At 41.0% G+C, this 24,900-nt stretch overlaps 1 protein-coding gene across 3 annotated transcripts in view; it reads left to right on the top strand.

Annotated features, from left to right (window-relative positions):
* Nucleotides 1-2,330: 2,330 nt before the first annotated feature.
* Nucleotides 2,331-24,900, top strand: part of LOC140541193 (solute carrier family 23 member 2) — a 50,081-nt gene continuing 27,511 nt past the window's right edge. For all 3 annotated transcript variants that reach the window (XM_072663750.1, XM_072663751.1, XM_072663752.1), the window contains exons 1-5: nt 2,331-2,482; nt 7,861-8,016; nt 16,716-16,873; nt 20,492-20,663; nt 23,667-23,848. In XM_072663750.1, coding sequence (XP_072519851.1) covers nt 2,408-2,482; nt 7,861-8,016; nt 16,716-16,873; nt 20,492-20,663; nt 23,667-23,848 — 743 coding nt within the window. In that variant the 5' untranslated portion in view covers nt 2,331-2,407. The remainder of the gene's footprint in view (nt 2,483-7,860; nt 8,017-16,715; nt 16,874-20,491; nt 20,664-23,666; nt 23,849-24,900) is intronic.

The following is a 24,900-nucleotide window of genomic DNA, read 5'->3' as shown; positions in this document are numbered from 1 at the left end:
GTTCAAATATTCAGTTGTCAATTCCATGAAAGCAAGTGGACTGAGGCAGTAGGGTATTACTACAGGATTTTATAAGAATATGTCTCACAGGTTTCGCAGCATTAAGCAGTTCTTGCGAACATTATTTTTTTATAGGTTCTATAGGTTAACCAGCAGCGTGCCAAGCCCAGGAATGGTAGAGACCCGATTCTCCCTATTACTGATTATCACCAGAAAACCACAGTTCAAAATGGGGAAAGACACAGCCTGGCCTCATAATCTCAATGTTTGCTGAGATAGACAGATGCTAGGGTGAGAATTTGGCACCCACAGCATGAATCTTTGTGGTAGGCTGGGCGTGTTAATACCAATTAATCATAACAAAAGTGCTGAAGCCTGTTTGAACATTGTTGCTGACTATATGCATCCCTTCATGGCCACAATTGTACCCAGGATAATGCACGAGATAATGCACAACATAAAACCAGTGTCACTGCTACATTAATATAAAACTAATGAAATGGTTAGTATGGACAATAAACCTTTCTATTTTTGTCTTCATGTTTAACTATCATAATTTACATACATTTGATCAAAATTTAGGAAAACTGAAACATTCTGTATGAATATTATAGTATTTGTTCTGTAAAAATAAATAAATAAATGTATTTTGTATTAAGTGTAGCATCAAGATGGTTAAGTTGCTAGTGTAAGGTAACAATTCTACATTATGTTGCTTTAAAGTATCACAATAGGAAACAATCGATATATCAACAAATCCATTTGGCTGCAGATAAAAGTGTAAAATGGTTGTAATCTGTTAGTTCTGTGCAGCTTCATGGATTGCAAATAATTAGTAGGAAATCTGACAATTTCTGAAATGTGAAAAATATCAAAAATAAAAAATACTAAAATACTTGGTAACCATTGTGTATTAACAAATAAAATCAATTTCAAGTTCTATGTATATATATAACTTGAAATATATATATATGTAATATATATATGTAAATTTATATGTGTATATATATATATAAATATATATATATATGTAAATGTATTCTTCCCTCAAAATAACTCAATATACAGCCATTAATGTCTAAACATATATATATATGTTTAGACATTAATGGCTGTATATTGAGTTATTTTGAGGGAAGAATAAATTTACACTGTTATATAAGCTGCACACATTTTTCATTGTGTCAAACTGTCATGACAACAGTCATGTTGTTCCATGAAAAGATATACTTAAATACCTGCAGAAATGTGAGGGGTGTACTCACTTTTGTGATACACTGTATATATAACAAAAATGACAAGTGATTCCAAACCATTTAAATCTGTATTGTGTGTATGAAAGGCAATGCCCTGTAAGATTACTGGTTTAGTGCTTAATGTTTGTCTGTTCTCAGACCCAGGACACTTTCCCATAATGAGACATCCTGCTGTCTGTATGAACAGCTGTTAATGGACAACACTGAGAACATTTGAAAGCAGAGACATGTTTGACCATTTGACTAAGGAAAAGGAACAGCAAGAGGAAAGCACTGCACAAAAGCAGGTTATGTAATCAGTTATCAAAATGTTGACCACCATTATCATATTAAACATGTATGTTCAGGAAACTGAGCGTTCTCAACAAGACGTGAGCTAGGCTGAAACCTCTGACCACAGTTTCAACTAACTTTGCACTGGCATGCGTTTGGATCCTTTGGCTACATTTGTCACCTTGAGGTCAGCTTTAAAAAGTGGCGTGGTGGTTGTCTTGAGTTGCTGTGAAATATAACAAAGCTGATATTGTGTTGCTGCTTGGACAAAAGCGTGATTTCCTAAGTACATTTCTGTGGTCTCTGAGCTTTAGGCACTGAGCTGTGGGCTCTGTTCTCTTTGAATACTGCAGTATACCATTTGGCATACTCAGTGCTCCATGCGAAAGGGCTATCTGAAATGTCTGTATAGCAACAGATTGTGGAGGATGCGTAATCTGTTAAAGCTACCAACCGCACCGACCTCAACATATTATTAATGTCACTCACCACTTTAAGATGCAGCAGATAACTTACTGAAAAAGGAGTACCTCTTCCAGAAGAAGTACACTGATCTGTGCTGGTAAAAAAGATTAAACTGCATGGAGCGCAAACATTCCCCATGTGCACCCTCAGTCCACTGAGCACTCCAATAGGAGTGGTTAGCCAGGCACATGACTCAGGAAAAGAAAAAAGAAACAACGCAACATTACAAGGGATTGCAGTCCGGGTGGTGATTATACAGACGTCTGGTGAAGCCACCAGTAATATGTGGTCCTAGTAACCGTGACAACAAGCTCTGTAAAGCTCCAAAGGCCAGTCTTGCTCAGAACTTCTCATATGAGTGGAAGTCCTCAAAGCTCAGTGCCACTCTGCCTCCTTCTCAGGCCAGGTCAGCCATGCATCTCTCTCAAGAGGACCAAAAGGTAGAGATTGTGCTGAAGGGGAAAGAAGCCACAGCAGCATCATTTGAAGTAAGTGCGGTCAGTCATTGGATCAAATCTGCAAACTCATGCCAGCTTGCTTGAAGCAGCGCTGCAAGTAAATGCAGTTGTTAATCGATTGCTTGTAGTTCCAGCATCACATGTTTTAGCAGATGCTCTGTCCATTGGCTGTGTTTTGGAAGATTTGGGAAGATAACACTATTGAATTACTGAATAAAGAGATTTTTTACCCATAGGAAGTGCTCTGTGACCTTACTGGATGCTGGTTAAAAAGAATGGACTCCTTAATGTCATTATTTCTCCTGAATGAATGGAATAAATGTCACAACCTTATTCTTCCAACTGTGTTCAGCAACGTTAACATGCTGAATCTATGCTATATGACACTTTTAATAAAGTAAGAAGACTAAGAGTCAAATACTGGCTCTTAACATTCATTCACAAATGATTCAATTGCCCTGTGATTGCAGAATTATGTATTACTGTACGCATTATCATGACAGAGCCTGTAAAATACCGTCTTCGCCTGATATGAGAGTTTGTTTTGGATTTAACACTGACATGTGTTATTTTTAACAAAGCCATCAAACACGTGAAACTCATACAGTGCTAACGGTTCCTTCCTATCTGACCATACAAATACCAAAAATGTGATCAGAAGAACACAATAATCATTGTATGAAAGTTTTGTGCAAACTTTAATCCAAAGCATGTTTTTGGCTTTCATTGAGGGTTTTTTTTTTCACCAAGCATCACAAAATCTCCTATTACTACTCAAGAAGTGAGGAGTAATTCCCTTTAGATAATACGTCCAATTATCATACCTTAGGACTTCTGTTACACATAAGTACCAGGTCTTGGAGAAATGCAGCTTTAGGCCTCTTTTGGAAAAGAACAAATAAGATATTTGTTACTGAATCTCCAAAGGAATTTTATGTTGCTACAGTCTTATACAGAAGCATGATAACTGAATAATTGACTCTGGTTCTTTAACCTCTTGTGTATTGGTCCTTAAGGAACCCCTAAAGTGTCATTTGTAGCATTAAAAGCATTTAAAAATGGGTTCCCTATCATTATGAGTCAAAAAATGTTTTAGCACTATACAGAACCTGTTATAGAACCAAGGGGGCAAGCCAATAATTGGATGGATGTGATGTTAGGAAGCTGATTTGAACCCTTCAGGACCAAAACCACAAACACTTTATGTAAATAAAGGTTTATTGGGATGTGTTGTTTTCGCTCTTACAGAGGCTAGATCTAGTGCTTAAAATGTTACGGTTGGGCAGTCATTGGCCCAGTTGTCTTTTGTCATCATTGACATTTGTCATCAGTGACTCCACCTCTTCCCTGTTCTTGCTCAGCCAATCAGTCAGTCTATTAGCATAACACAACAGATTTCAGCCCACCACATTATTTGGCTGAATTTATGCTAAGAATGATGCAAATTTATCTGGCATGTACATTGACAGTAAGCCTGACTAAACATGACTCCGGCCAGGTTCAGTACAAAACAATAGAGTAACACAACCCCGAGTGCAGTCTAATGGTTTCCATTTAGAAAAACACCTGGACATTTGCATGAAATGCACTTAGGAACTTCACCTGACCTCAATCAAAATCAAATCATCCAGATCCATCCAGAAGCTATGCAAGTCTCTGAGAAGCTCCAGTAGAACTTTTTATTTTATGCTCCAGTTTCCAATATAACTTGCAATTACCTCTTTTGGCGGCTCAAATACAAGAAAGAGATATATTTTCTTGGAATTACACACCACTGATGTGGCCAAAGTGTTTTAAATGACCTTTTTTTATTGCCAGGCATTATCCCATAACCATCTCTGTTAAGCGGTTGTTATGGCCCCTTTTTCCAGATACAGGATTACTTTCAAATGTCTGAGTTATAACATTTTTATATGCTATTTGTGTGTCCAATCATCTGTAGAGCATCTTGGACTCTCATTACTTTATCCTTAGGACATAGAATTTGAGACGTGAGGTGTCATCAGCAAGCCAGCAGATGATTCATCATATCCCACAACACTTATGGTTAGGTTTAAGCCCTTGGTTTCACCTGCGAAGACTTCATTTACTGTTAAAAAGGATAAACCAACATGAAGACCAGAGATTAGTCGATGGGAGAAAGCTGTAATTCAGGGGAGACTGTATATTGTACCACAAACTATCTGGTGACCTTAGAACAAGGGTTATGATTATACTAGGTTTACCTACCTTGATTAAGTCATCAGGCTTAGTAACATTCAGCAGAGGAATATCAGGCGCAAACTAAAAGGCAGCAACTCTAAGGAGATATATGTCCAAATGTTTGTGGACACCTCTTCTAATGAATGCATTCAGCTACTTAAAGTTGCACCGATTACTGACACAGGGGTGCTAATGCACACCCCCACACAAACAGCTCATCTAGACCCTGTGCTGTGAATAGAATAGGACTCTCTAGAGCAGATAAACATTAGCCTATTGGCACCGTGCCTGATGCCAGGCCTGGGCTAGAGGAGTATAAAGCCCATAGTATTTAGCCATGGAACTGTGTTCTCTGGAATGGTGATGCTATACTGGGGAGTTGTGGATGAGGTGGAATGGTGATCATCCAACATCCTGTCCTTATTAACACTCTAGTCACTGAATGCAATCAAATCCACACAGGCATGCTCCAAAATCTAGCAGAAAGGCCTCTGGTATCTCTGGGCAGTAGAGACAGTTACTCCAACAAAAGCAGGATAACCTCTTTTTATACCTTTGATTTAGGAAGAACCAAATATTGGGCAGGTGTCCCAATACTTTTGTCCATATAGCGCAGCTCTCCTACAGCTGGGAATTTATTTTCTTCTTTTGAACTAAGAGCCAAACATCTACAATTTATTGCTGAGCATCCATAAAGTAGCTGTGTTAAAGCTACAGTAGTTTGGATTCCTGTTTAAACAGCCACTGGAGATCAGAATAAATTTCTTCCAGTCACTGACCAACATTCGTCACGAGTTGTTGCTTCTCACAGAGCTTTTCAGAGGTCTTGCCCCAGGTCTGCTTTTCACTTCAACCATTAAAATCTTACAAAAATAAAATTAACAAACTCTCAGATTGCGGTTGAAGCAGCAACTGTAGGCCAACTCGATTTTTCTACTTCCAGCAACATTTCAAAGGAAGGTCATTTCTGGCATGCAAGGACCTGGACGATCACAACAACAGGAGTTTGGACATGGCCTGCTGTAGCGCTTTGCTTTGGGAGGACTGAAGTTTTAAAATAATAAATATCAGCTAAATGAAGGGAATCCTACTGCGTATTGGACAGAGCTGTGGTATCCTGGTCCAGCCTGCCGCTGTGCATTCTCTGGGCACAGTCATCTGGGCACACGACAAAGGCCTGGAGCTGAAACGATTTATGGACTTGTTCTCAATTAGTCAGGCTCCAGCTGGGCCTTCAGCACAGGGCAGAGCCTGAGGACAGCAGTGATGTTTGATTTATTTTCCTCTTAGAAACTAATGTTAAATGTCTGGAAAGTTAGGAAGACATTTTCAGTTAGTCCTTGACTGACAGTGTCAATAAAGTGTGATTAGTAGTTTAAAAATACATAGCAAATAACAGACTATAATATATATATATATATATATATAATATGTATATGTATTTATAAATAACAGTGGGGAGGAGACACCAGATCACTGGCAACCATGTGCCGACTTCTGAACTTCGGAAGACTTCAGTTCTTTACCTTTAGCTCTGCAGAATATGACTGAACTGATTTGAGCTGTTAATTACGTCAGTTACACTTTATTGACAAAAGTATTTGGACACCTTTTAATCATTGAATCCAGGTGGTTCATTCAGTCCCACTACCACTGGATTATAAAATCTAGCACCTAGCCCTGCAGTCTACCTTTGCACACATTAGTGAAAGAGTAGGTGGTTCTAAAAAGCTCACTAAAAGAACTCCAGCGTGGTTCAGTATGTAATAGGGACCCACCGCTGCAACAACAACAAGAAGTCAGCTGGTGAAATGTATTCCCTCCTAGATCTTCCTCCATCAGCTGTGAGTGATATTAGTGAAAACTGGAAGCGTTTAGGAACCACAGAGAGCAGCTCAGACAGCATGTGACAGCTGCAGAGCGGGGTCAGAGCCGAGTGCTGGGCTCAGAGCATTGTGCAGAAAAGTCTCCAATGTCTGCTGACTCAATAACTGCAGAGCTCCAAACCTGCTGCTGTTAGAACTGCAACAGCAGACCAGCTTCATATTAATGCATATGGATTTAGAATGGGACGTCATAAAAGCTCCAATAATTATAATGTGTAGGTGTCCAAATACTTTTGTCCATATAGTAAAGGTGGTGAATTTTCACTTTTTGCCAGTAGGTGGCAGTACACCCTAAGTAGTGCATTGTTTATGCAATGCGTGTGAGCATTAAGTATTGAAGTAATAATAATAAAGATGTCTGCCCATGCACATGTGTGTGTGTGTGTGTGTGTGTGTGTGGTTGGGGGTGGGAGTGAGAGTGAAAGGGTGGAGGGCACTGGTTTTGAATTATTGCTCCAATATGAAAAGGCTTAATTTTTTGCCTCTATGAGCCAGCAAAGCACGGACAAGCTAAAAGTGCGTAACTGCCCCTCAGAAAGCTGCCTTTCTCCTCAGCCATCATAAAATGAAACTTCACTGAGCAGCCCGCAATCGCATCCTCGACTGACTGTTGTCAGTCACTCGCAAAAGAGGCTCATTCTGTTGAGAGATAAAGGAGAGGAGAACATGCACAGAGAGCACTCTCTTAAACATTGTCCTCAGGGACTCTCGTACTTTCGTGCCTAACCTCTCTGTCTTAACATGACTCACCAGTTTCTGGTAGGCTATCATGTTTTCCCAGTGAGCCACACTGGCCTAGTTATTCACTGAAGTAGCCGTTAAAAGGCCGCGTTTTTACCAAGAGCGTGCCTTTGGGTGATTTGGAATCTCATTGGTCATGCCTGGGGAAGGAATGGGTGACACAAAAACAAACAAAGAGGCCTGACTCGAGAAAAAGAAACACTTGGGGAAAAGAAAGCAGTGCATGACAAATATGCAGATAAGGATGAAATGGTCAGGTTACTGTCAATAAAAACCGGCATTGTTAGCTTTGGAGCGTGACTGCGAAATGTGAGGACGTGTTTATGATTTTGACACTTAGGTAAAACCTTTTTCCTCCATTCTTTTGAAACAGTTGGCCGTTACTGTAGAAGAAACTCACATTGTTAGCTTTGGTGCATGACCGCGAAATGTGAGGGTGTGTTTCTGGTGAATTTGGTTGCTGTTAAAAGGCCTTCTGCACTGTGGGTGATTTGGAATCCTACTCATAGTGCTCTCTATCCTACTTATATATTGCAATTTATGGCAGTTTAGGCCCTGTGTTTCATTCTTCTTTCACAGCTATCAGATGGCTGCCACCGGTCAGACAACAGGGTCACGGCAGTTCCCTGTTCTGACAACTTGGAAGAGAGTCTTAACCAGGGGCCTGGAGGTAGTCTCATTTACTCCATCAATGACCGACCACCCTGGTACCTCTGTGTTCTCCTGGGTTTCCAGGTAAGCAATCATATTTTCTGGTGTTCAGAAAGCCCCCCTCCCCTTTCCTATGAGAGGTCATGGTACTTTTTTTTTATTTATTAGAAACATCCACCGTGGGGCTCAGGGATAGGCTCAGCAGTGTAAAAGGCTACCACCATGGCCCAGGGGCCACGAGTTTGAACCTTGATGCTGGGATTCAATCCCCATGCCACTTTACCATCAGCAGTCAGCGTCAGAGAGAGCATCACTTTTAGGTGTTGTTAAGCTATGTAAGCGGGTGCAGTGGAGCTGGGCAGCCGACACTTTCCTCAGAGTGTGATGGCTGCCTGGTGATGTTGCATCAAGCACATCAAAAAGAGGCTGGCCTGGCAAGTATAGAAGTCCTTACCCTCCTTGTGTTGGAAGCATTGCTAGTGCTACGGGAGTTATGAAAGTGTTGGTTCATTGGCAGCATCAAAGGGAAAAATTTGATAAATTAAAAAACAAAAATTCCATCATATTTGTGCACATTATTGGTCTACAATTGCTGAAGCCCATCTGTTGATGTGCAACTTGTCAGTCCCCATTTACCCTCTTCGTCAGTGAATCATTGGAAGCACCATAGGACCAGCACTGACCCTGACAGTAGTAGCACTTGTGGTAGTGTGTATGAATACGAATGAGTGTATACGTGCACCAGATGGGCTACAGTCCACCTGCAGAGTGCACCTAGCAGCAGCTCAGTGTGCCTTCCCTAAAGAGGACACCTGTCATTCTATCAAAAGGTGAGTTCCTTTACTTTTAGAGGTCTCCTCTCCCTCAGACTTTCTTCCAAACCATTGCACCTGATCCACTTAGCATCCGAAACATCTGAATACTTGTGCAAGGTGTGTTTGATTATGGCTGGAATGAAAATCTGTGGGAGGGTTCCTTCCCAAGAATGTGGTTGGAGATATGTTTTCCAAAATCTCTCGATGAACTACTGCGGTGGCTTGGGCAGCTGGAATGCTGCTGCCGTACGTAGAGGAGATCAAAGACAAGAATGTCTCAAGGTGAAGAATGTGCTCATGAAAGCTCTGGAGGCTGAAACTGCAGCACAGGTCATGATGGAGTGCTAACCTTGGAGATTAGAGCAGCATCACGCCCCCTCCAGCCTCATCTCCAGTGCCGTCATCTCCAGTGCCGTCCTCTCCAGTGCCGTCCTCTCCAGTGTAGAAAAACAAGTTATTTGGCTTTTAAGTGCTTCACTTCATACCGGACGCCGCCAAACTTGAAAGGCCCCCCAGACCACCCTGTCATCCATAGGATACACACATACACACACATACATAATGAGGGTGATCATCTGACATGTATTCCATATATATTGCATGGACAAAAGTATTGGGACACCTGTATTAAAAAATGACCCTGCTTTTGTTGGGGTAATTGTCTCTACCGTCGTGCGAAGAAGGCTTTATACTAGCTTTTAAAGTCCATTGCTGTGAGAATGTGAGAATGTGAGAACAAGACAATGGATAATCACCACCCCACCTAATCCCCAGCTCCACAGCTAATCCCATCATTCCAGAGAACATAGCTTTATACCCCTCCAGCCCATGCCTGGCAATAGGTTCATGTTTATCTGCTCCAGAAAGTCCTATTCTATTGGAAATACTTCTCTACAGGGACAAAATGAGCAGTGTGTGTGTGTGCATTTGCACAACTGACATATAGTGTATATATACCTTGTATGTCTAAAATGTCAATTTTATAGGAGAAGGAAAAAAAATTAACTCACCTAAACTTTTAATGGAAGTCAATGCAGAACAATGTAGATGTAATAAAATGTAGAAATGATCATATTTTATTATAAATATTGTATTAAATCAGTTTGGGAGCAATTGTATTTGTACATATATTTTGTACATTTTGTTATATATAATTATATAACAGTTTTATTCAAATGTTTGAGCACCCTGATAAAATTACCTGTTTCTAAAAAAACTATTATTTATGCATAAAAGTATTAATTACATATAGTAACTCGGGCAAAAGTAATGGGACATTAATCAAGTTATTGTTTTCTAACACTAAATTCAGTCAATAAATAGAAATTGTGTCTAAAATGTCATCATCATCTTTCAGTGTTTACCTCTCTATTTATAATGTTAATAATCTTTCACCCCTAAGTGAAAAGTATAAGTATAGGTTAAATACTTTTGACCCAGACCAGTAGCTTAACCTCAAAACACACAAACATTCCACAGCTGCTCATGTAAATGATAGTAAAGGATACAAGAAGAGTAAGGCACAGAGATGGAGTTTCCAATATGAGGCATGCATACCAGACCAGGATGTATGTGTGTTAATCTTTACAAGGAAATTCAGGCCTGTTTCTCACCGAGGCGTCGCAAACATTGACGTCAATTTTTCATAGATTTTACATGATAACTCACAAAACAGGGAGCCAATCAGTCTGAAATCAGCACGGAACAAACTTACACTGACTCCAGCATGACTTTTATAAGTTATGATGATTTGATTGCGTTCAGTGACAAGAGCATTAGTGAGGTCAGGATGTTGGATGATCAGCACCTCACCTCACCTCAGCTCGTCCCAACTCCCCAGCTCATCCCAAAGGTACTGGATGGAGCACCGACCATCATTCCAGATGTTCATCATTCAGCACAGTTCTTCCACTGCTCAATATCCCTCTAGCCCACGCCTGACATTAGGCATGGTGCCAATAGGTTCATGTTTGTGTGCTTCAGAGTCCTATTCTATTGGCAATACTTCTCTACAGGGACTAAACAAGCTATGTGTGTGTGTGTGTGTGTGTGTGTGTGTGTGTGCATTTGCACATATGTGTCAGCAATGGCTTAGTTGGACACATTGACACAATGTATTACACAGCCTTCCCTGGACAGTAGAGACAGTTACTCCAACAAAAGCAGGATAAGCTCTTTTTAATACCCTTGATTTCAGAAGAAAGAATGAATGAGCAGGTGTCCCAATACTTTTGTCTATATAGTGTATACACTGTAGGAATGGAGATTTAAGGACAGAGATTTAGTCACAGTTTAGTGCGCAGTGTAGGTGATGAGGATGAGGATATGGGATGAAGATAAGTTGGGGAGTATAAAGTACAGTGTGCACATGTTCCCAGCAGGAGATCTGTGTGTACGTGTGTGTGTGTGTGTTCACACTGCAGTTTGTTAATAGAATAAAGAGAGTTTTTGGACGCAGTTTCAGTGAAGCAAAGTTATCATAATATGGACTTAACATTGCCAACTATAACAACTGCAAACGGCCACTCAGATATCCACCTTCTGCCCCCTAGAGGTCCCTGAAGCCATCACACGTCTCAGATGTCCTCGATCACATGTAACACACATTACTGTAGCTGCTGAACACACATGACCTTTACTATTTTTCAATGCATTTAATAACCGACTGTTAAACAACAGCATTAACTTTGCCCAGCGTGGGAGCGGCAGTGCATCGCCAACATCAGAGCAGCACCCTATAGGGCAGCATGTGGGGGGACTGGAGGGGGGTTAAGTGCCTTGGCCTCCGGCACAGTCATAAGTACTCATCAGTCCTGCAATCTGAGCCCACAACCCTCCGGTTGCTGGCTCACATCTCTTACTACTAGGCTGCCATTCACCCAAACGTGATGGTTCTTATGGGCCAAATGGATCTGCTTCTCAGACTAAACAGACTGAACTGGATGAATAGCACATCCAAAACATTTTAATGGAGTCATTATAAAATAGTTCATTTTTAAAGAATTTTTCGAACGTCTATTCCATCATATGAAATTGGATGCACATTGGTAGTATATCAAGCAACATCCGGTCCATTCCAGTGGGATGAAATGGATTTGACATCTTTCTGAGAAGAGCTTTGTGAGAGACAGCCAGCCTACATCTGTTTAAGCCCAGTTTTGGAAAAAGACAAACGTCAACAGGGGATTTATTGCCTTCAGGACACTGATTTTCGGATACATTTTCAACAGAGACAAAGCCAGCCTGGATTTGAGCAAATAAATTCTCAAAAACAATAGAATCATCAACATCTGATGTTTCCCAAATACTGTACACACCAAACGCTCTGGCTTTGGTTGTTTTGTTGAGCTCGGCTGCTCTATACGCTTTTGAAAATGCACATTGTCTTCCCGGCATGGAGTCCGCTTCATGTGACCAGTGTAATGAATCAATCACTCACTGAAAACACATGCAATCATGGGACAAGTTATGGCTTGAATTAAGACAGATTGTTTTGGTCTGGTACTGAATATTTCACATAGTCGTGTGCACCAATGAGCGTTCAGCATGACTAACGCTGAAAACATACAGCAAGTCATCGGCAGGAGCTGAGCTTTCAGCGGTGGAGGCACAGAGTGACAGAGTGAACGAGGCCGACAGGTGTTGAATTGGGACTGGACCATTAATCACCACGGAGCGAGGCCCGTTTAGAAAATTGCATGTTTGCTGAACTTTTGCCAAAGGAGCAAACTTTAGCCCGTGATTAGGGTAATCTGCTCTCTCGGGGGTCTAAACGTCACAGATCCAAATCCATTAGGAAGTGGAGATTAAGTGGTTAGGATGGCGTAAAGCTGTTTTTTTTTTTTTTTGATGAATGACCTAGAGCTGAGAAAGTTCAAGCTGACAAGGCAGTTTTTCAAACTGCTTTAGTTTAACAGCAGTTCTTCTTCGGCATCTTTTGTAGGATAAAAATGTCTTCTCAACATCAGAGGATTTACACCCATCAGCCATAACATTAATACCACTGGCAGGTGAAGTAAAAAACATCTGTCAATGGGTGAAGCATATTAGGCAGCAAGGGAACAAACAGTCAGCTCTTGAAGGAAAAGTGGACAAGCATATGAATCTGAGCCACTGTGACAAGAACCCAGTTGTGATGACTTAAACGCAGACTGGGTCAGAACATCTCCAAATCATCAGACAGGTCTTGTAGTGTCTTTCTGGGATGCTGTGGTCAGTAGCTACCAAAAGTGCTCCAAGAAAGGACAACATGTGAGGCTCTAAGGCATCTAAGACGCATTGAAGTGATCCACAGAGCCCCCACCTCACCACTTACACGACGTAAAGGATCTGCTAAAAGGCGTCTTGGTGCCAGATATCACAGAACACCTTCAGGTGTTCAGGTCTTGTGGAGTCCATGCCTGGACGGGTCAGAGCTGTTGTGGTGGCACAAGGGGGATCTCCTCAATATTAGACAGGTGGTATTAATCTTCTGGCTGATCGGTGTAGGCCGACAAATAAGTTGAATAATCAGTTAAAGGTTGAAGGTTGGGTGGGATTGAGTTGGAGAACGGATCATCTGTTTGTTCTGGTTCTGGTTTATGGACCTGTAGAACCTTTCAGAGGGCAGAAGCAGGTCTATAAAATTATGTCCTCAGTGGGATGAGTCTTTAGGGTCTTTGATGGTCTGCTGAGGCCCCAAGAGCTATAACTATCTTCAAAGGAGGGAGGTAGGAAGCCAATAATTTATAATAATTTGGGGCAGTCCTCAGGAGATTTGCAACATTCACCAGCAAAGGCCGAGTTGAAATAGTGATATGATATATGGACAAAAGTATTGGGACACCTAGTCATTCATGGTTTCTGCCGAAATCAAGGGTATGAAACATGCCCTTGCATTGCATTCAGCAACAAGAGCGTCAGTGAGGTCAAGGTGTTGAATGATCACCACCAATTCTCCTCATCCCTAACCCTCCAACTCATCCCAACAGTATTAGATGGAGCACCTACCGTCATTCCAGAGAACACTGTTCCACTGCTTCACAGCTCAATGCTGAGGGTGGGCTTTATACTTCACTAACCCATCTGGCATTTGGCATGAATGCACTCCTTAGAAGAGGTGTCCACAAACATTTGGACATATAGTGTACATTTTGGTTTAGTTGGAGTGCAAAGACACTTCGAGGTTGATCACACACTTACGTTTGAGGGATTGTTGTTCTACAAAACATCCTTGACTTTTCCACATTGAGGCTTTGTCCTGTGCCCAGTAGAATGATTCCTATTTGTCTGCAGGCTACCAGGGAAACACAATATTAGATCTCTGCTGAAAGGAAACATCTGTTAAAAGTTTGTTACTACATAGCGAACCTCTCTTCATAGATGTTTTTTCTTTTTTGTCCATTTCTTTTTCGAAGGAAGTCGGAATCCAGTAGTGTTGTGATGTTGACTGTGCTGGGTGCTGACAGTTCAGATAAAGATAAATGGCAGCTTTTGCCTCATACCAAGCTAGTGATACAATCATGCTATACACTGCTTATCAAGAGTCGGAGGATACCTTGCGTTTCTGAGGAACGCTTGTCAATTCGGGTGGCATGGTTATTATTCACAGAGTTGCTGCAAAAACCAACAAGCTAACCAGCTAATTTGCTACACAGGTGGTGCTAATACAGCTGTACATTACTGTGCAGGTACACTGCATTACAAAATCTGCCTGTTTTAGTAGCTAGTCATAACTAATAAAATATCACCTGTTCAGCAAGAAAAAAATCCACCTCAGCATCACTTTTCATCCTTTTGGCTCACAGAGCTCTTGCCTCCTTTTAAAAGCCTAGCCTGTGTTTATCCTGGTTTTAGTGAGGACTGCCGTGCTCTCTTTTGGCTCACCAGCTCTTATCAGTTCTATCAGCACCTGTATGTGGCCTGACACTCGGTGGCTGAGTTGCTTTCGATGGTTCCTTCTAAACGCCTCCACTGTTCAATAATACCACTCACAGCTGATGGTGGAAGATCTAGGAGGGGAGAAATTTCACCAGCTGACTCGCTGGTACAACAGTGGCTCCTATTACAGAACCACGCTGGAGTTCACTGAGCTCTTTAGAACCACCCATGGAAAGGCAGACTGCATGGCTAGGTGCTTGATTTCATACACCTGTGGCAATAGGCACTGAATTCATTGGTTTACAGGTGTGTCCCAATACAGTGTATAGCGTATGGAGACTGGAGGTGATGTGTTGCTGTCCAGTATCAACAACACTTTATTCTCCTGAAGTTGCCGTTATGTTTTACTGCTTCACTAGCGGCTTTGACTAGGCCTTTCTCTAGTGGGTGGAGTTTATGCAAATTTAGTGGGAGAAATATAATGAGTCAGGATTGTTATGTAACATTTTTGGGGGTCTGGATTTGGCCTGTTTTACAGCTCTGTTTTGGTTAGGTCGGGTTTTCTGTAGAAGGAGGAATAACAGTGTTTAAGGTTCAGGAGGAAATGCAGGTAAATGTGCCATTCTAGTCCACTTTTACCTGAAGGGAAATTCTAAAAAACTGGTGGTATTTCCCTTTATACATGCTTGAGTGCTGATAAGCGCTGACATTAAAACAGGAGGATAAAATATGTGACCTTTGGTTTTACTCCCAAGGTCATACCGTCACTAATACAGTCCGAAATCTGCATACGTTTGATGTTGTGCTGTTCAAAACAGACCTGCTTGGTCTTCAATAGGCTAAGTCATCGCGAGCCGACAGGGAAAGCATTGCTTGTTTCTATTGAAAACATTCTTAAAAGCCAAGTGTCCCCACATGTTTGATGGGTGGTGTTCATTTTGAGAACTGGCTACAATTCAAATAGGAGCCAAATGTAATAAATCAAATACATAAAAATACAGCCAGCAAAAATGGTTGGGGGGGGGAGCAAGACCAGCTCCAAAATTTGCCACGTAACTGTGCCCTAACAAGACGTTTATTACTGTGTCATAACTCCTTTAAGGGCTCGTCTGCTTTTTCATTCGTTCCGATAGAGAAATAAAAGTGGTTCCTTTCGGCCTACTACTGAGCGTTCCTGCTCGTCTCCGTTATTCCTCCAGTCTGAGGGGAACAGAACAGGAGCCAAAGCTTCTCTCTCGCTCAGGCTGCAAAAATCGAAGAGAACTTAGAGGGAGATCTAAGAGGAAAGGCGAGGGAGGAGAGAGAGAGAGGTGCATGGGAGTGCATGGGTGACCTGTGCCGACATGTGAGGGAAGGACATGTGCAGGGTGTGTAGAGGAGCACAACAAGGGGGCCTTACTCCTCTGGATTCCCGGACTTTTATCTTTCCAACAACTCGGAGGGGAGTATAAGGCAGGGAAAGAATAGGTATTTCATGTCACTGAGAATTCCCAATGGACCTTGTGCAAGCTGCTTCCATTTTACTTTTATCAGTAACGTGTTTATTCTGCGCCGTGCCCCATAGCGACGTGAAATAGACCCCAAGGCTTCCTGTGTCCCCTGTTCTGCATCCCCTGTTTCGTAAAAGCAGTGCAGTTTGGAAGTCTGAAGGGAACAGAGTTCAGTACTACTCAGATACCGTGTTAATCCTCAACACTGGTGCTCATCATGTGGGAAAAGGCAAACTGCATCCCTTCTTTGCTCGGTATGTAAACATTCTTTGGTATATCGCCGGAGCATTCGCCATTCGCACAACAACTCCATGTAAAACTATTGGAGGCCCTAGCCAAAGGTCCCCCCTCCCCCACGAATTTATGAAGCTTGTTGTCGGGAGAAAAAGAACCATCAATTCACAGCAGATCACCCAACATCTGTCTTTCATTCCTGCTTGTCTCTCTGGCTCAGCCGAGTAGCACTTAAGTCTTAGCTACATCTTTTTATGATCATCTGTCTGCTGGCTTGGCTTAGTCGCAGCTTGTTTTTCGACAAACGTCTGCTTGGTTTCATCCACCTTTAGCCTTTCTGGCTTTCTCTCTCACTCTCTCTTTCTCTCTCTGTTTCCTCCTGAAGCATTACATCCTGGCGTTCGGTGGCATCCTGGCCATACCCCTCATCCTCGCCGAGCCGCTGTGCATTAAGGACAACAACGCAGCCAAGAGCCAGCTCATCTCCACCATCTTCTTCGTGTCCGGTATTTGCACAGTGTTGCAGACCACCATTGGGACCAGGTAGCGCCAGTGCTTCATTCACAGTAAAGAGATTTGCATAAAAGGTGTCAAAAGTGAGGCGGTTCCTTCTGTTGCTCCTAAGTATCAAATAGCTGAGTGACAGGAGGATTTATGGGGAGCAATGCGAGGTCAGTTTCATTACATGCATAGTTTACATGCTTTAAAAAAGAGGGAGAACCATCTTCAAGAGATTTTTTTTTAGAACATGTGCAACGGTTCTGTGTAGAACAATGGCTTTATGCCAACTTAAAAAAGCAGTCTAAAGATTAACTGGTTCTAGTAAAACTAGTAAACTAGTAAAACTGTTCCTCTAGACAGAGGTGAGTCATTTATAAAACATACACTAAATGTCCAGATGTTTGTGGACACCCCTTCCTATCAATGCATTCTGCTACTTTAAATTGCATCCATTGCTGACACAGATATGCAAATGCGCACACACACACACACAGCTTATCTAGTATCTGTAGAGTAAAGTATTTTCAATAGAACAGGACTCTCTGGAGCAGATAAACAGGAATCCATTGGCACCATGCTGCCTAATGCCAGGTGTGGGCTAGAGGGGTATAGAGCCCCCCAGCATTGAGCTGTGGAGCAGTGGAAAAACTGTGTTCTCTGCATTGATGGTTAGTGCTCCATCCAATGCTTTTGGGATGGGTTGGGGAGTTGGGGATGAGGTGGGTTGGTGATCATCCAACATCTTGACCTCACTAACACTCTAAATGCAAATCACAGTGCTCCAGAATCTAGTAGAAAGTCTTCCTTGGACAGCAGAGACAATAGAGAGTTACTCCAACAAAAGCAGGATGAACTTTTTTTTTTATTCCCCTGATTCCAGAAGGTGTCCAAATACTTTTGTCCATATAGTGTATTTATAAAGGGTTTATAAAGGGTTTATAAAGGGTATAAAGGCATATATAGCATATATATATAACACTAAAGGCTCTGCTATTGTTACAAGTCATAGAGCCCTTTAAAGAATACTCTTAATAAAGGTGTTCTTTAAGGGATCTCTATATAGAACCATGACAACTGAAAGAACCAGCTGAATACTCAAGTTATTCAAGGGTTCTTTGTAAAGACAATGCTTCTATATTAAACCTGGTTAACAGGTTCTTCACATTGGTTGAAAACCATTTGTAGATGGTTCCAGATGGCATCAAAGATATCCCATTAGCATTACAAGTCAAAGAACCTTTTTTAATACTACATAGAAACCTTTTGTGGGTTCTTTGAGTGATGTCATAGAATTGGTGTTATGAAATAACTGCATTTTGTGAGGAGGAACATGCCTGAAGCCCCTCCTCCCTCTAATCTAATATCCTAGACTTTCATCTCTACCTTGTTCACATGTGCACAACAAAGCAACCTATCCAGCACCTTGTCACCTCCCTTTAACTCACTCATATCTCTCAGTCCTGGGTCCACTCATCAGAGCGGGGTCTGGCCTTCTACCAGAAAACAGAAGCCATCTGAACTCCAGCCCAAAGAGTCCTCCCTCTCTATTACAGTCTCCTACCATATTATTATAGGCAGATGACATAGAAGACACATACTGAGGGCTAATTCGGTTTCCTTGCAATTTGTTCAGTACTGCCTAAATCAGATCAGTCTGAATGTATTACAGTGTATTACACTTCACACATTATGATTATGAAAATCACCAATAATTCCATCAAATAACTGCAATAATTGAAAAAACACTTTGCTAAGAACCTGTTATTAAAAATCTATATTATTACCTGCCTATTCCTATTGAATCTAGGTATTTGATCTCTGGGTGTGTGTGTACTCACTGCCCCTAGTGCACTAGTGTGTGTGTGTTCACCACCACAGATGGGTTAAATGCGGAGGACACATTTAAAATACGTGCACCTTTACCTTTATTTGAGTCTATTACTTTAGAGCAGGTGTCCTCAGAATTAGTGCAGCTGGGACCTCTTCCTTACTTAATAGACTCCAGCAGATTTACTGTGTGAATATAGTGGAAGTGTTCAAATGTTAGACACATTAGGTAATTATGTACCATCATGTTTACATAATGGGAGCAGGAACTGTTCTCTATTGACATGTGGCTTGTAGCAATTTGCATTTTCAGGATGCACTATGTGTTATATCATATGCCCAGTCAAAATGCAGTATTATTATTAGTGCTATATTTTCTAAAATGCTTGTATGTAATGTACTGTATTTATTACCAGAGTTTCCCAGTGATTTTTGTCCCGTTCAAAGGAGCCATGTCAGTCATACAGACATTTTTACAGTCTGGCGCCTTTTACCTTCTGAAAAATGAGCCATAAAAACCCCTCAGGTTAAATTAATCCTGTGCAAATCGACATGCGGATAATTATTCTGATATATCCTGTGGAAAAAGAGTTTTTCACAGTTTGGAAGAACAGAGGTGCTCAATGAGGCATTTGCAGAGAGACCTTCAAACTTCAGATGTTGTATGACATATAACACCTAGATCCAAGGGCCAAGGGACTTCTCAGAGGTGTGACACTTCTATGTAGCATAGCCTACATATGGTAATGAACATTTAGCTGCTAATTTACAAACTAAAACTGTATTAAAAGTGGGTTAAAAGACTGGTTATCATGTTTTTTTAAGGTGATGGCAGTGTGTATATTGAGTAGCCACTCCCATCTCATTTATGCAGAGATTTCTTATCCCGTGTAAATCAGTCAAATATTTTACAGATATTCTATAGTAAAAATCATTACTGGAGATTCCCACATCAGACTAATCCCATCCGAATAGGGCTGTTGTTATAAAAAATGCAATTGGTCAATTTTTAATAACAAGCAACATGCTCATGTGGGGGCTCACATGGGTGGAATTAGACTAGGTGGGCTCCAGGTGTGCACTGACTCAGAGTAGGTTTGAGCTTCCTAACTGGGTCCCACTGGTACAGCCTACCTTAATGTCACATGGGTGACACACATCTAGGCCTAATGTACAATCAGTGTACAACCCAGATGGGACCCATGTTCAACCCTCCCTGGTGCCATCACTGAACCTGGTGGGCGTTCATGTGTGGGGCTACCATGGAATCTATGGACAAAACGTTTTGGTTCTCAGTTGGGCTAACCTTACAGGCCCCATGTTTTTGAGGTCAACTAAGCATTTTCTCCCCTAAAATAATAAAGCTGGTGGAATATATTTTGATGGATAAATGTTAGATTTACAAAACCAGATGTGAACTGGATTTTCATCTTCGTGGGTGAACGGAAAAGTCAACATTCAGAAGAGTGTTTTATTGTTTTTAAACTGTTGTAGTTGTTCAGGATGTTTCGGTATAAAGGTGGTGTCCGTTTATTTTGGCATGGCCATCTCTGTGGAGAGGTATGAGAGGTGTTTTTACAGCAGGAAGTTCTCATCCCTTATTGCTCACTAACAACTCAACACAGAGTCACAAAATGGCTGTAGAAAGGCTAGCTGCCCCTCAATATGCCTTCCCTTTACATACACACTTTACCAAAACACACTCCTGGGGTGAAAACACAGGCCCTACTACCTGTCATCATGCCCACTGTGATGTTTCAGTGATACCCCCCAAGATGTATCGTTCATCACTAACAACCTACACAGCAGAGTGACCCCTGCTCTCCACTTCAGGTTGCCAATCCTACAAGGAGGAACCTTCACCTTCATCACACCAACGCTGGCCATCCTGTCTCTGCCCAAGTGGAGGTGCCCAGAGATTGGCGGAACCCCTGACCTCAATACCACGGCAGCACCTGCCTCGCTCACGGACCCTGAGGAGGTTTGGAAAGTGCGCATGCGTGAGGTACTGACAGCAAGTTCCCACTATACACACTACCTAACACCAGCCCAGCTGAATGCCCTACAGCATACACAGGGTTTGGTTATTCTGAAGGATGTAAGAGTATCATGAAATCTGGCTTTCAAAACTTGAAGACTTTTTAACGCATTCTCATAAATCTATAAAGTTGTGAAGCGTGCTTTTAAAATGATTTGCAGTGAGGATGTGGAAACCCATTGGCATTTCAACATCAGTACTTCATTAAGCAAAAACAACAACATGAACCGCATGCGTATTTTGCGGCACGCTGTCAGTCAGTTCTGACACTAGCAGCTGTGGTCGAAGGTTTACATATTGATAAAGGACTGGAATGTCATGGTAATATTGGGCTATCAGTGATTTCTTTGAACTGTTCTAAGTTTTATTTGATATGAATTATGATTTTTTAACTATTTCTCGCCAATTTGGATCACCATTTACCCAACCCATACATATTCTCCCCCAGCCCATGCAATGCTCCTGACACTGGGAGGGTTAACACCTCCTCTGACACATGTGCAACCAGCCATTGGCTCTGTTTTGGCTCTGTTCGAGTGTTGTACTCGCCTCTGATGCATTGGCCAGCAGACACCAGTGCCGGCCAGCATTGCACTGGAGTGATGGGTGGAGAAAGTGCCATCTACCCTGCCTGGAAAGAGAGCAAGGCCAATTAAGCTCTCTCAGATGGCTAGCAACATGAGTGGGATTCAAACTAGCGATCTTCTGGTCATAGTGATAGCACATTATTCCGCCGGACCACTCAGGGCCCCAACTTTTTCTTGGGCAGAGTTAGTGTATAATATATATTATATATAAATATAAATATAAATATATAAAGAGAGAGAGCGAGAATATTATATGGTGCAGCTGGTACCGTTTCTATGCCCACATGTTGGTCAGCACTCTGGCCTAACAAACACACAATACACTGGAAAAGTCTAGGTCTCTTGGAGCCATTTCTAAACGACTGCAAATTCCTAGATTATCAGTTAAAACAATTGTTTGGAAGTGTAAGTTATTGAGAAAATGAGAGATTTGGATGGTCAGAAACATCTCCAGCAACAATAACCAGCAAGGCACAGGCCTGCCATGACCTGGAAACTGCTGGCATCCAGTGTCCTTGTCTACAGTCTAGCGAGTTCTACATTGCCATGGACTGACAGAGGCTGAATAAAGTTTTTGGCTGAACCACAGGGACAAATAAAAGTCTTTTGGAAGAAGGTTTATGGTCAGATGAGACAAAGATTGAGCTGATTGGCCAAAATTAAGTGCTACATTATGTTGCTTTAATGCTGCAGTCATTAAGACGTCTGCAGCCATTTCTTTTCAATTAGAAGCAGTAGTGTTCCTGAGTGGGGAGAGGACAACATATTGTAAGGATTGGTGTCAGTGTGTTGGCGTGACCATCCCTACAACATCTGATATATTCATTGTAAAAACAGAGCGGTCTGGTAGGTTTTTGTGGCCATCAGCTAGACGGTTGAAACTTAGACACAATTGGGTGTTCAAATAGGACAATGCTAAACAACCCTAAGTGACCCTACAAATAAGAGGTGAATATAAAATGACTAAGGCAGGCTAATGTTTCAGACGTCCTGACCTTCCTTATCAAAAAATACAGTATGTGGATTTATTATTTGGGTTTGGGCCAATTCTGACGGAAGCTTGCTGATGGCTATTAAAAGAGTACAGTTAAGGTGTGACCGTTGCTAAGGAACATCAAACCAAATATTTTAGTGTATCTTGGAAAAATACTTCCTGATAAGTAAGCAACTCGACTGTCAAAAATGTGCACAACTGACACTGTGTGGTCACTGTGTTTTTTCTGAGGGTGAAAACAAACACGTTTAGAAGCATTTTAACCATTTCAACCCCTGGGAGACCAGTCATTTTAGAAAATGACTAAAACGAGCCTCTATCATCGAGAAAAGAAGGTGGATAATCGGATGAAACCGGATTAAAAATGATTTTATTTATTTTAAAAAACAGTATCTGATCAGTAAAATGCTGCCTGCTGTTGTACAAGCTGTCATCCAACACTTCTTTTTTAATTATGTTGTCTATATTTGATCTGTCAGAGAACTCTCTTATCAACTGTAACTTGAGACAGCCTTTGTTTTTCTTTTGTTTTGACACTGTTAAAATCAACAAAAGGTATATTAGATGTCAGTCATTTGTCAGCATACACTATACTGTTTCCAGTCACCCACTGACTCAAAGTTAAATGGCTGTTGACCTTTCAGCTGTCTTATCCCATTAAATCTTTCAATGCTATTGTTATTAGTCTTGAAATGTGAGAATTATTAATGTTCCATCTTCAATGTTAATAAACAATACTTTTATAAATTCCATCTCTAATGATAATAAACATTGCTTATTAAATATTTCCATCTCTAATGATAATAAACAATACTTATAAAATATTTTCATCTCTAATGATAATAAACATTGCTTACATAAAATTCCATCTGTAATGTTAATAAACAATATTTATAAAATATTTCCATCTCTAATGATAATAAACAATACTTATATAAATTCCATCTCTAATGATAATAAACAATATTTATCAAATATTTTCATCTCTAATGATAATAAACATTACATATAAAATATTTCCATCTCTAATGATAATAAACATTACTTATTAAATATTTCCATTTCTAATGATAATAAACAATACTTATTAAATATTTCCATCTCTAATGTTAATAAACATTGCTTACATAAAATTCCATCTGTAATGTTAATAAACAATATTTATACAATATTTCCATCACTAATGAACATTACTTATAAATAGAATAATTAGCCAGTCATTACTATAAATGATCCAGTAACTACTATAAAACATGTCAGCAGTGTGGGTACAGGCCCATATATGGCAGATAAAGTGCATTTTTATTTATGTCTTCAGATCATTCTGATATTTGGTCAGTATGGTCTTACGTTGCATCAGGATTGCTTTACTTTGCATTTTCTTTCCAGATCCAGGGGGCCATCCTGGTGGCATCGGTGGTGCAGGTTGTGCTTGGCCTGTCTGGGCTGGTGGGCCTGGTGTTGAAGTTCATCGGGCCTCTTGCCATCGCACCCACAATTAGCCTGATCGGACTCGCCCTCTTCAGAGAGGCTGGCCAGAAGTCGGGAGCACACTGGGGCATTTCAGCTCTGTAAGTCACTTGTCAGCATGCAGCGGAAGCATGATTACCCAAAGCTGTAGCAACATTGAGTTAGCTTAGCAAAAGCAGACAAGAAGAAAGTATAATATAGTATGGCTTACTCAAGTTGTTTGTGCACTCAAGAAATAATTCGTTTGTTGCCTTAAAACAGTCAAATAATAAATAACAAATCAGACTTTAAGACAGATCATTCTGTTCCAGTAAGTTAATATTTAATGTTTAGTGATCTCCATGTTAAGGCAGCCAGATCACACAGCGAGGAATTACTTGACAAGTCAATATACCAAATACTTCTCTTTATGAGATTATTACAATAATATTGTAAGGGTGGAAATTAAAGAATGGCACATGCTAGTGGTGCTGTAGGCCCCCTGGCGAGACTCTGCTCACCAAAACACTGTCCAGCAAATTCTCTCTTAAAGGCACAGTACCATAAAAAAGCTTGTTTATTTCTAAAAGCTAAAAAAGGGTGGAAAATGTACCTCCAGAGTAGGAAATGGGCAGATATGTAGGATATGTAAAGCTGAAATATGTAAAGCTGAAAGCTGTGTGGGCATGAAAGTCACACCAGCCTCAGATTAGGCAGGGTACTACTTATATAGCAGAAATATGGCAAAATATGTTTATTATTGGTTAAGTTATTGGAAAGTTATTCATGGGGCAGATTTTCTACCTGCAAGGGCCTTGCAAGTGCCCACCATAGGAAGACTACCTAGTTAACCAGCTAATTAGAAAGAAAGCCTCGATTTTGGTTTGAGAAATTAGAAGATAAACTGTTCTTACAACAACAAAATGTAAAAAATTAAAGATATCATCCACATATTTCACGATTTTTACGATATTTACGGACCGAGCCTGGATCGTGGATCCACTTATCTAACAAGAGTTTCTTGAGTGTTTCTTCAGAAAGCCAGTTGTTTATAACCTCAGAGTGTGTGTGGTACACTGGCAGTGGCATTGTACATTCATATTCAAGTGCTTAAAAATCAACATATCCTATTAATCATAACCCTGTAAACTGTAAACCCGGTTCATTCGGTTCA

The sequence above is a fragment of the Salminus brasiliensis genome, chromosome 19 (genome assembly GCF_030463535.1).
Source record: "Salminus brasiliensis chromosome 19, fSalBra1.hap2, whole genome shotgun sequence".
In the NCBI taxonomy this organism is placed as follows: Eukaryota; Metazoa; Chordata; class Actinopteri; order Characiformes; family Bryconidae; genus Salminus; species Salminus brasiliensis.
This window is presented reverse-complemented; position numbering and strand designations above follow the sequence as displayed.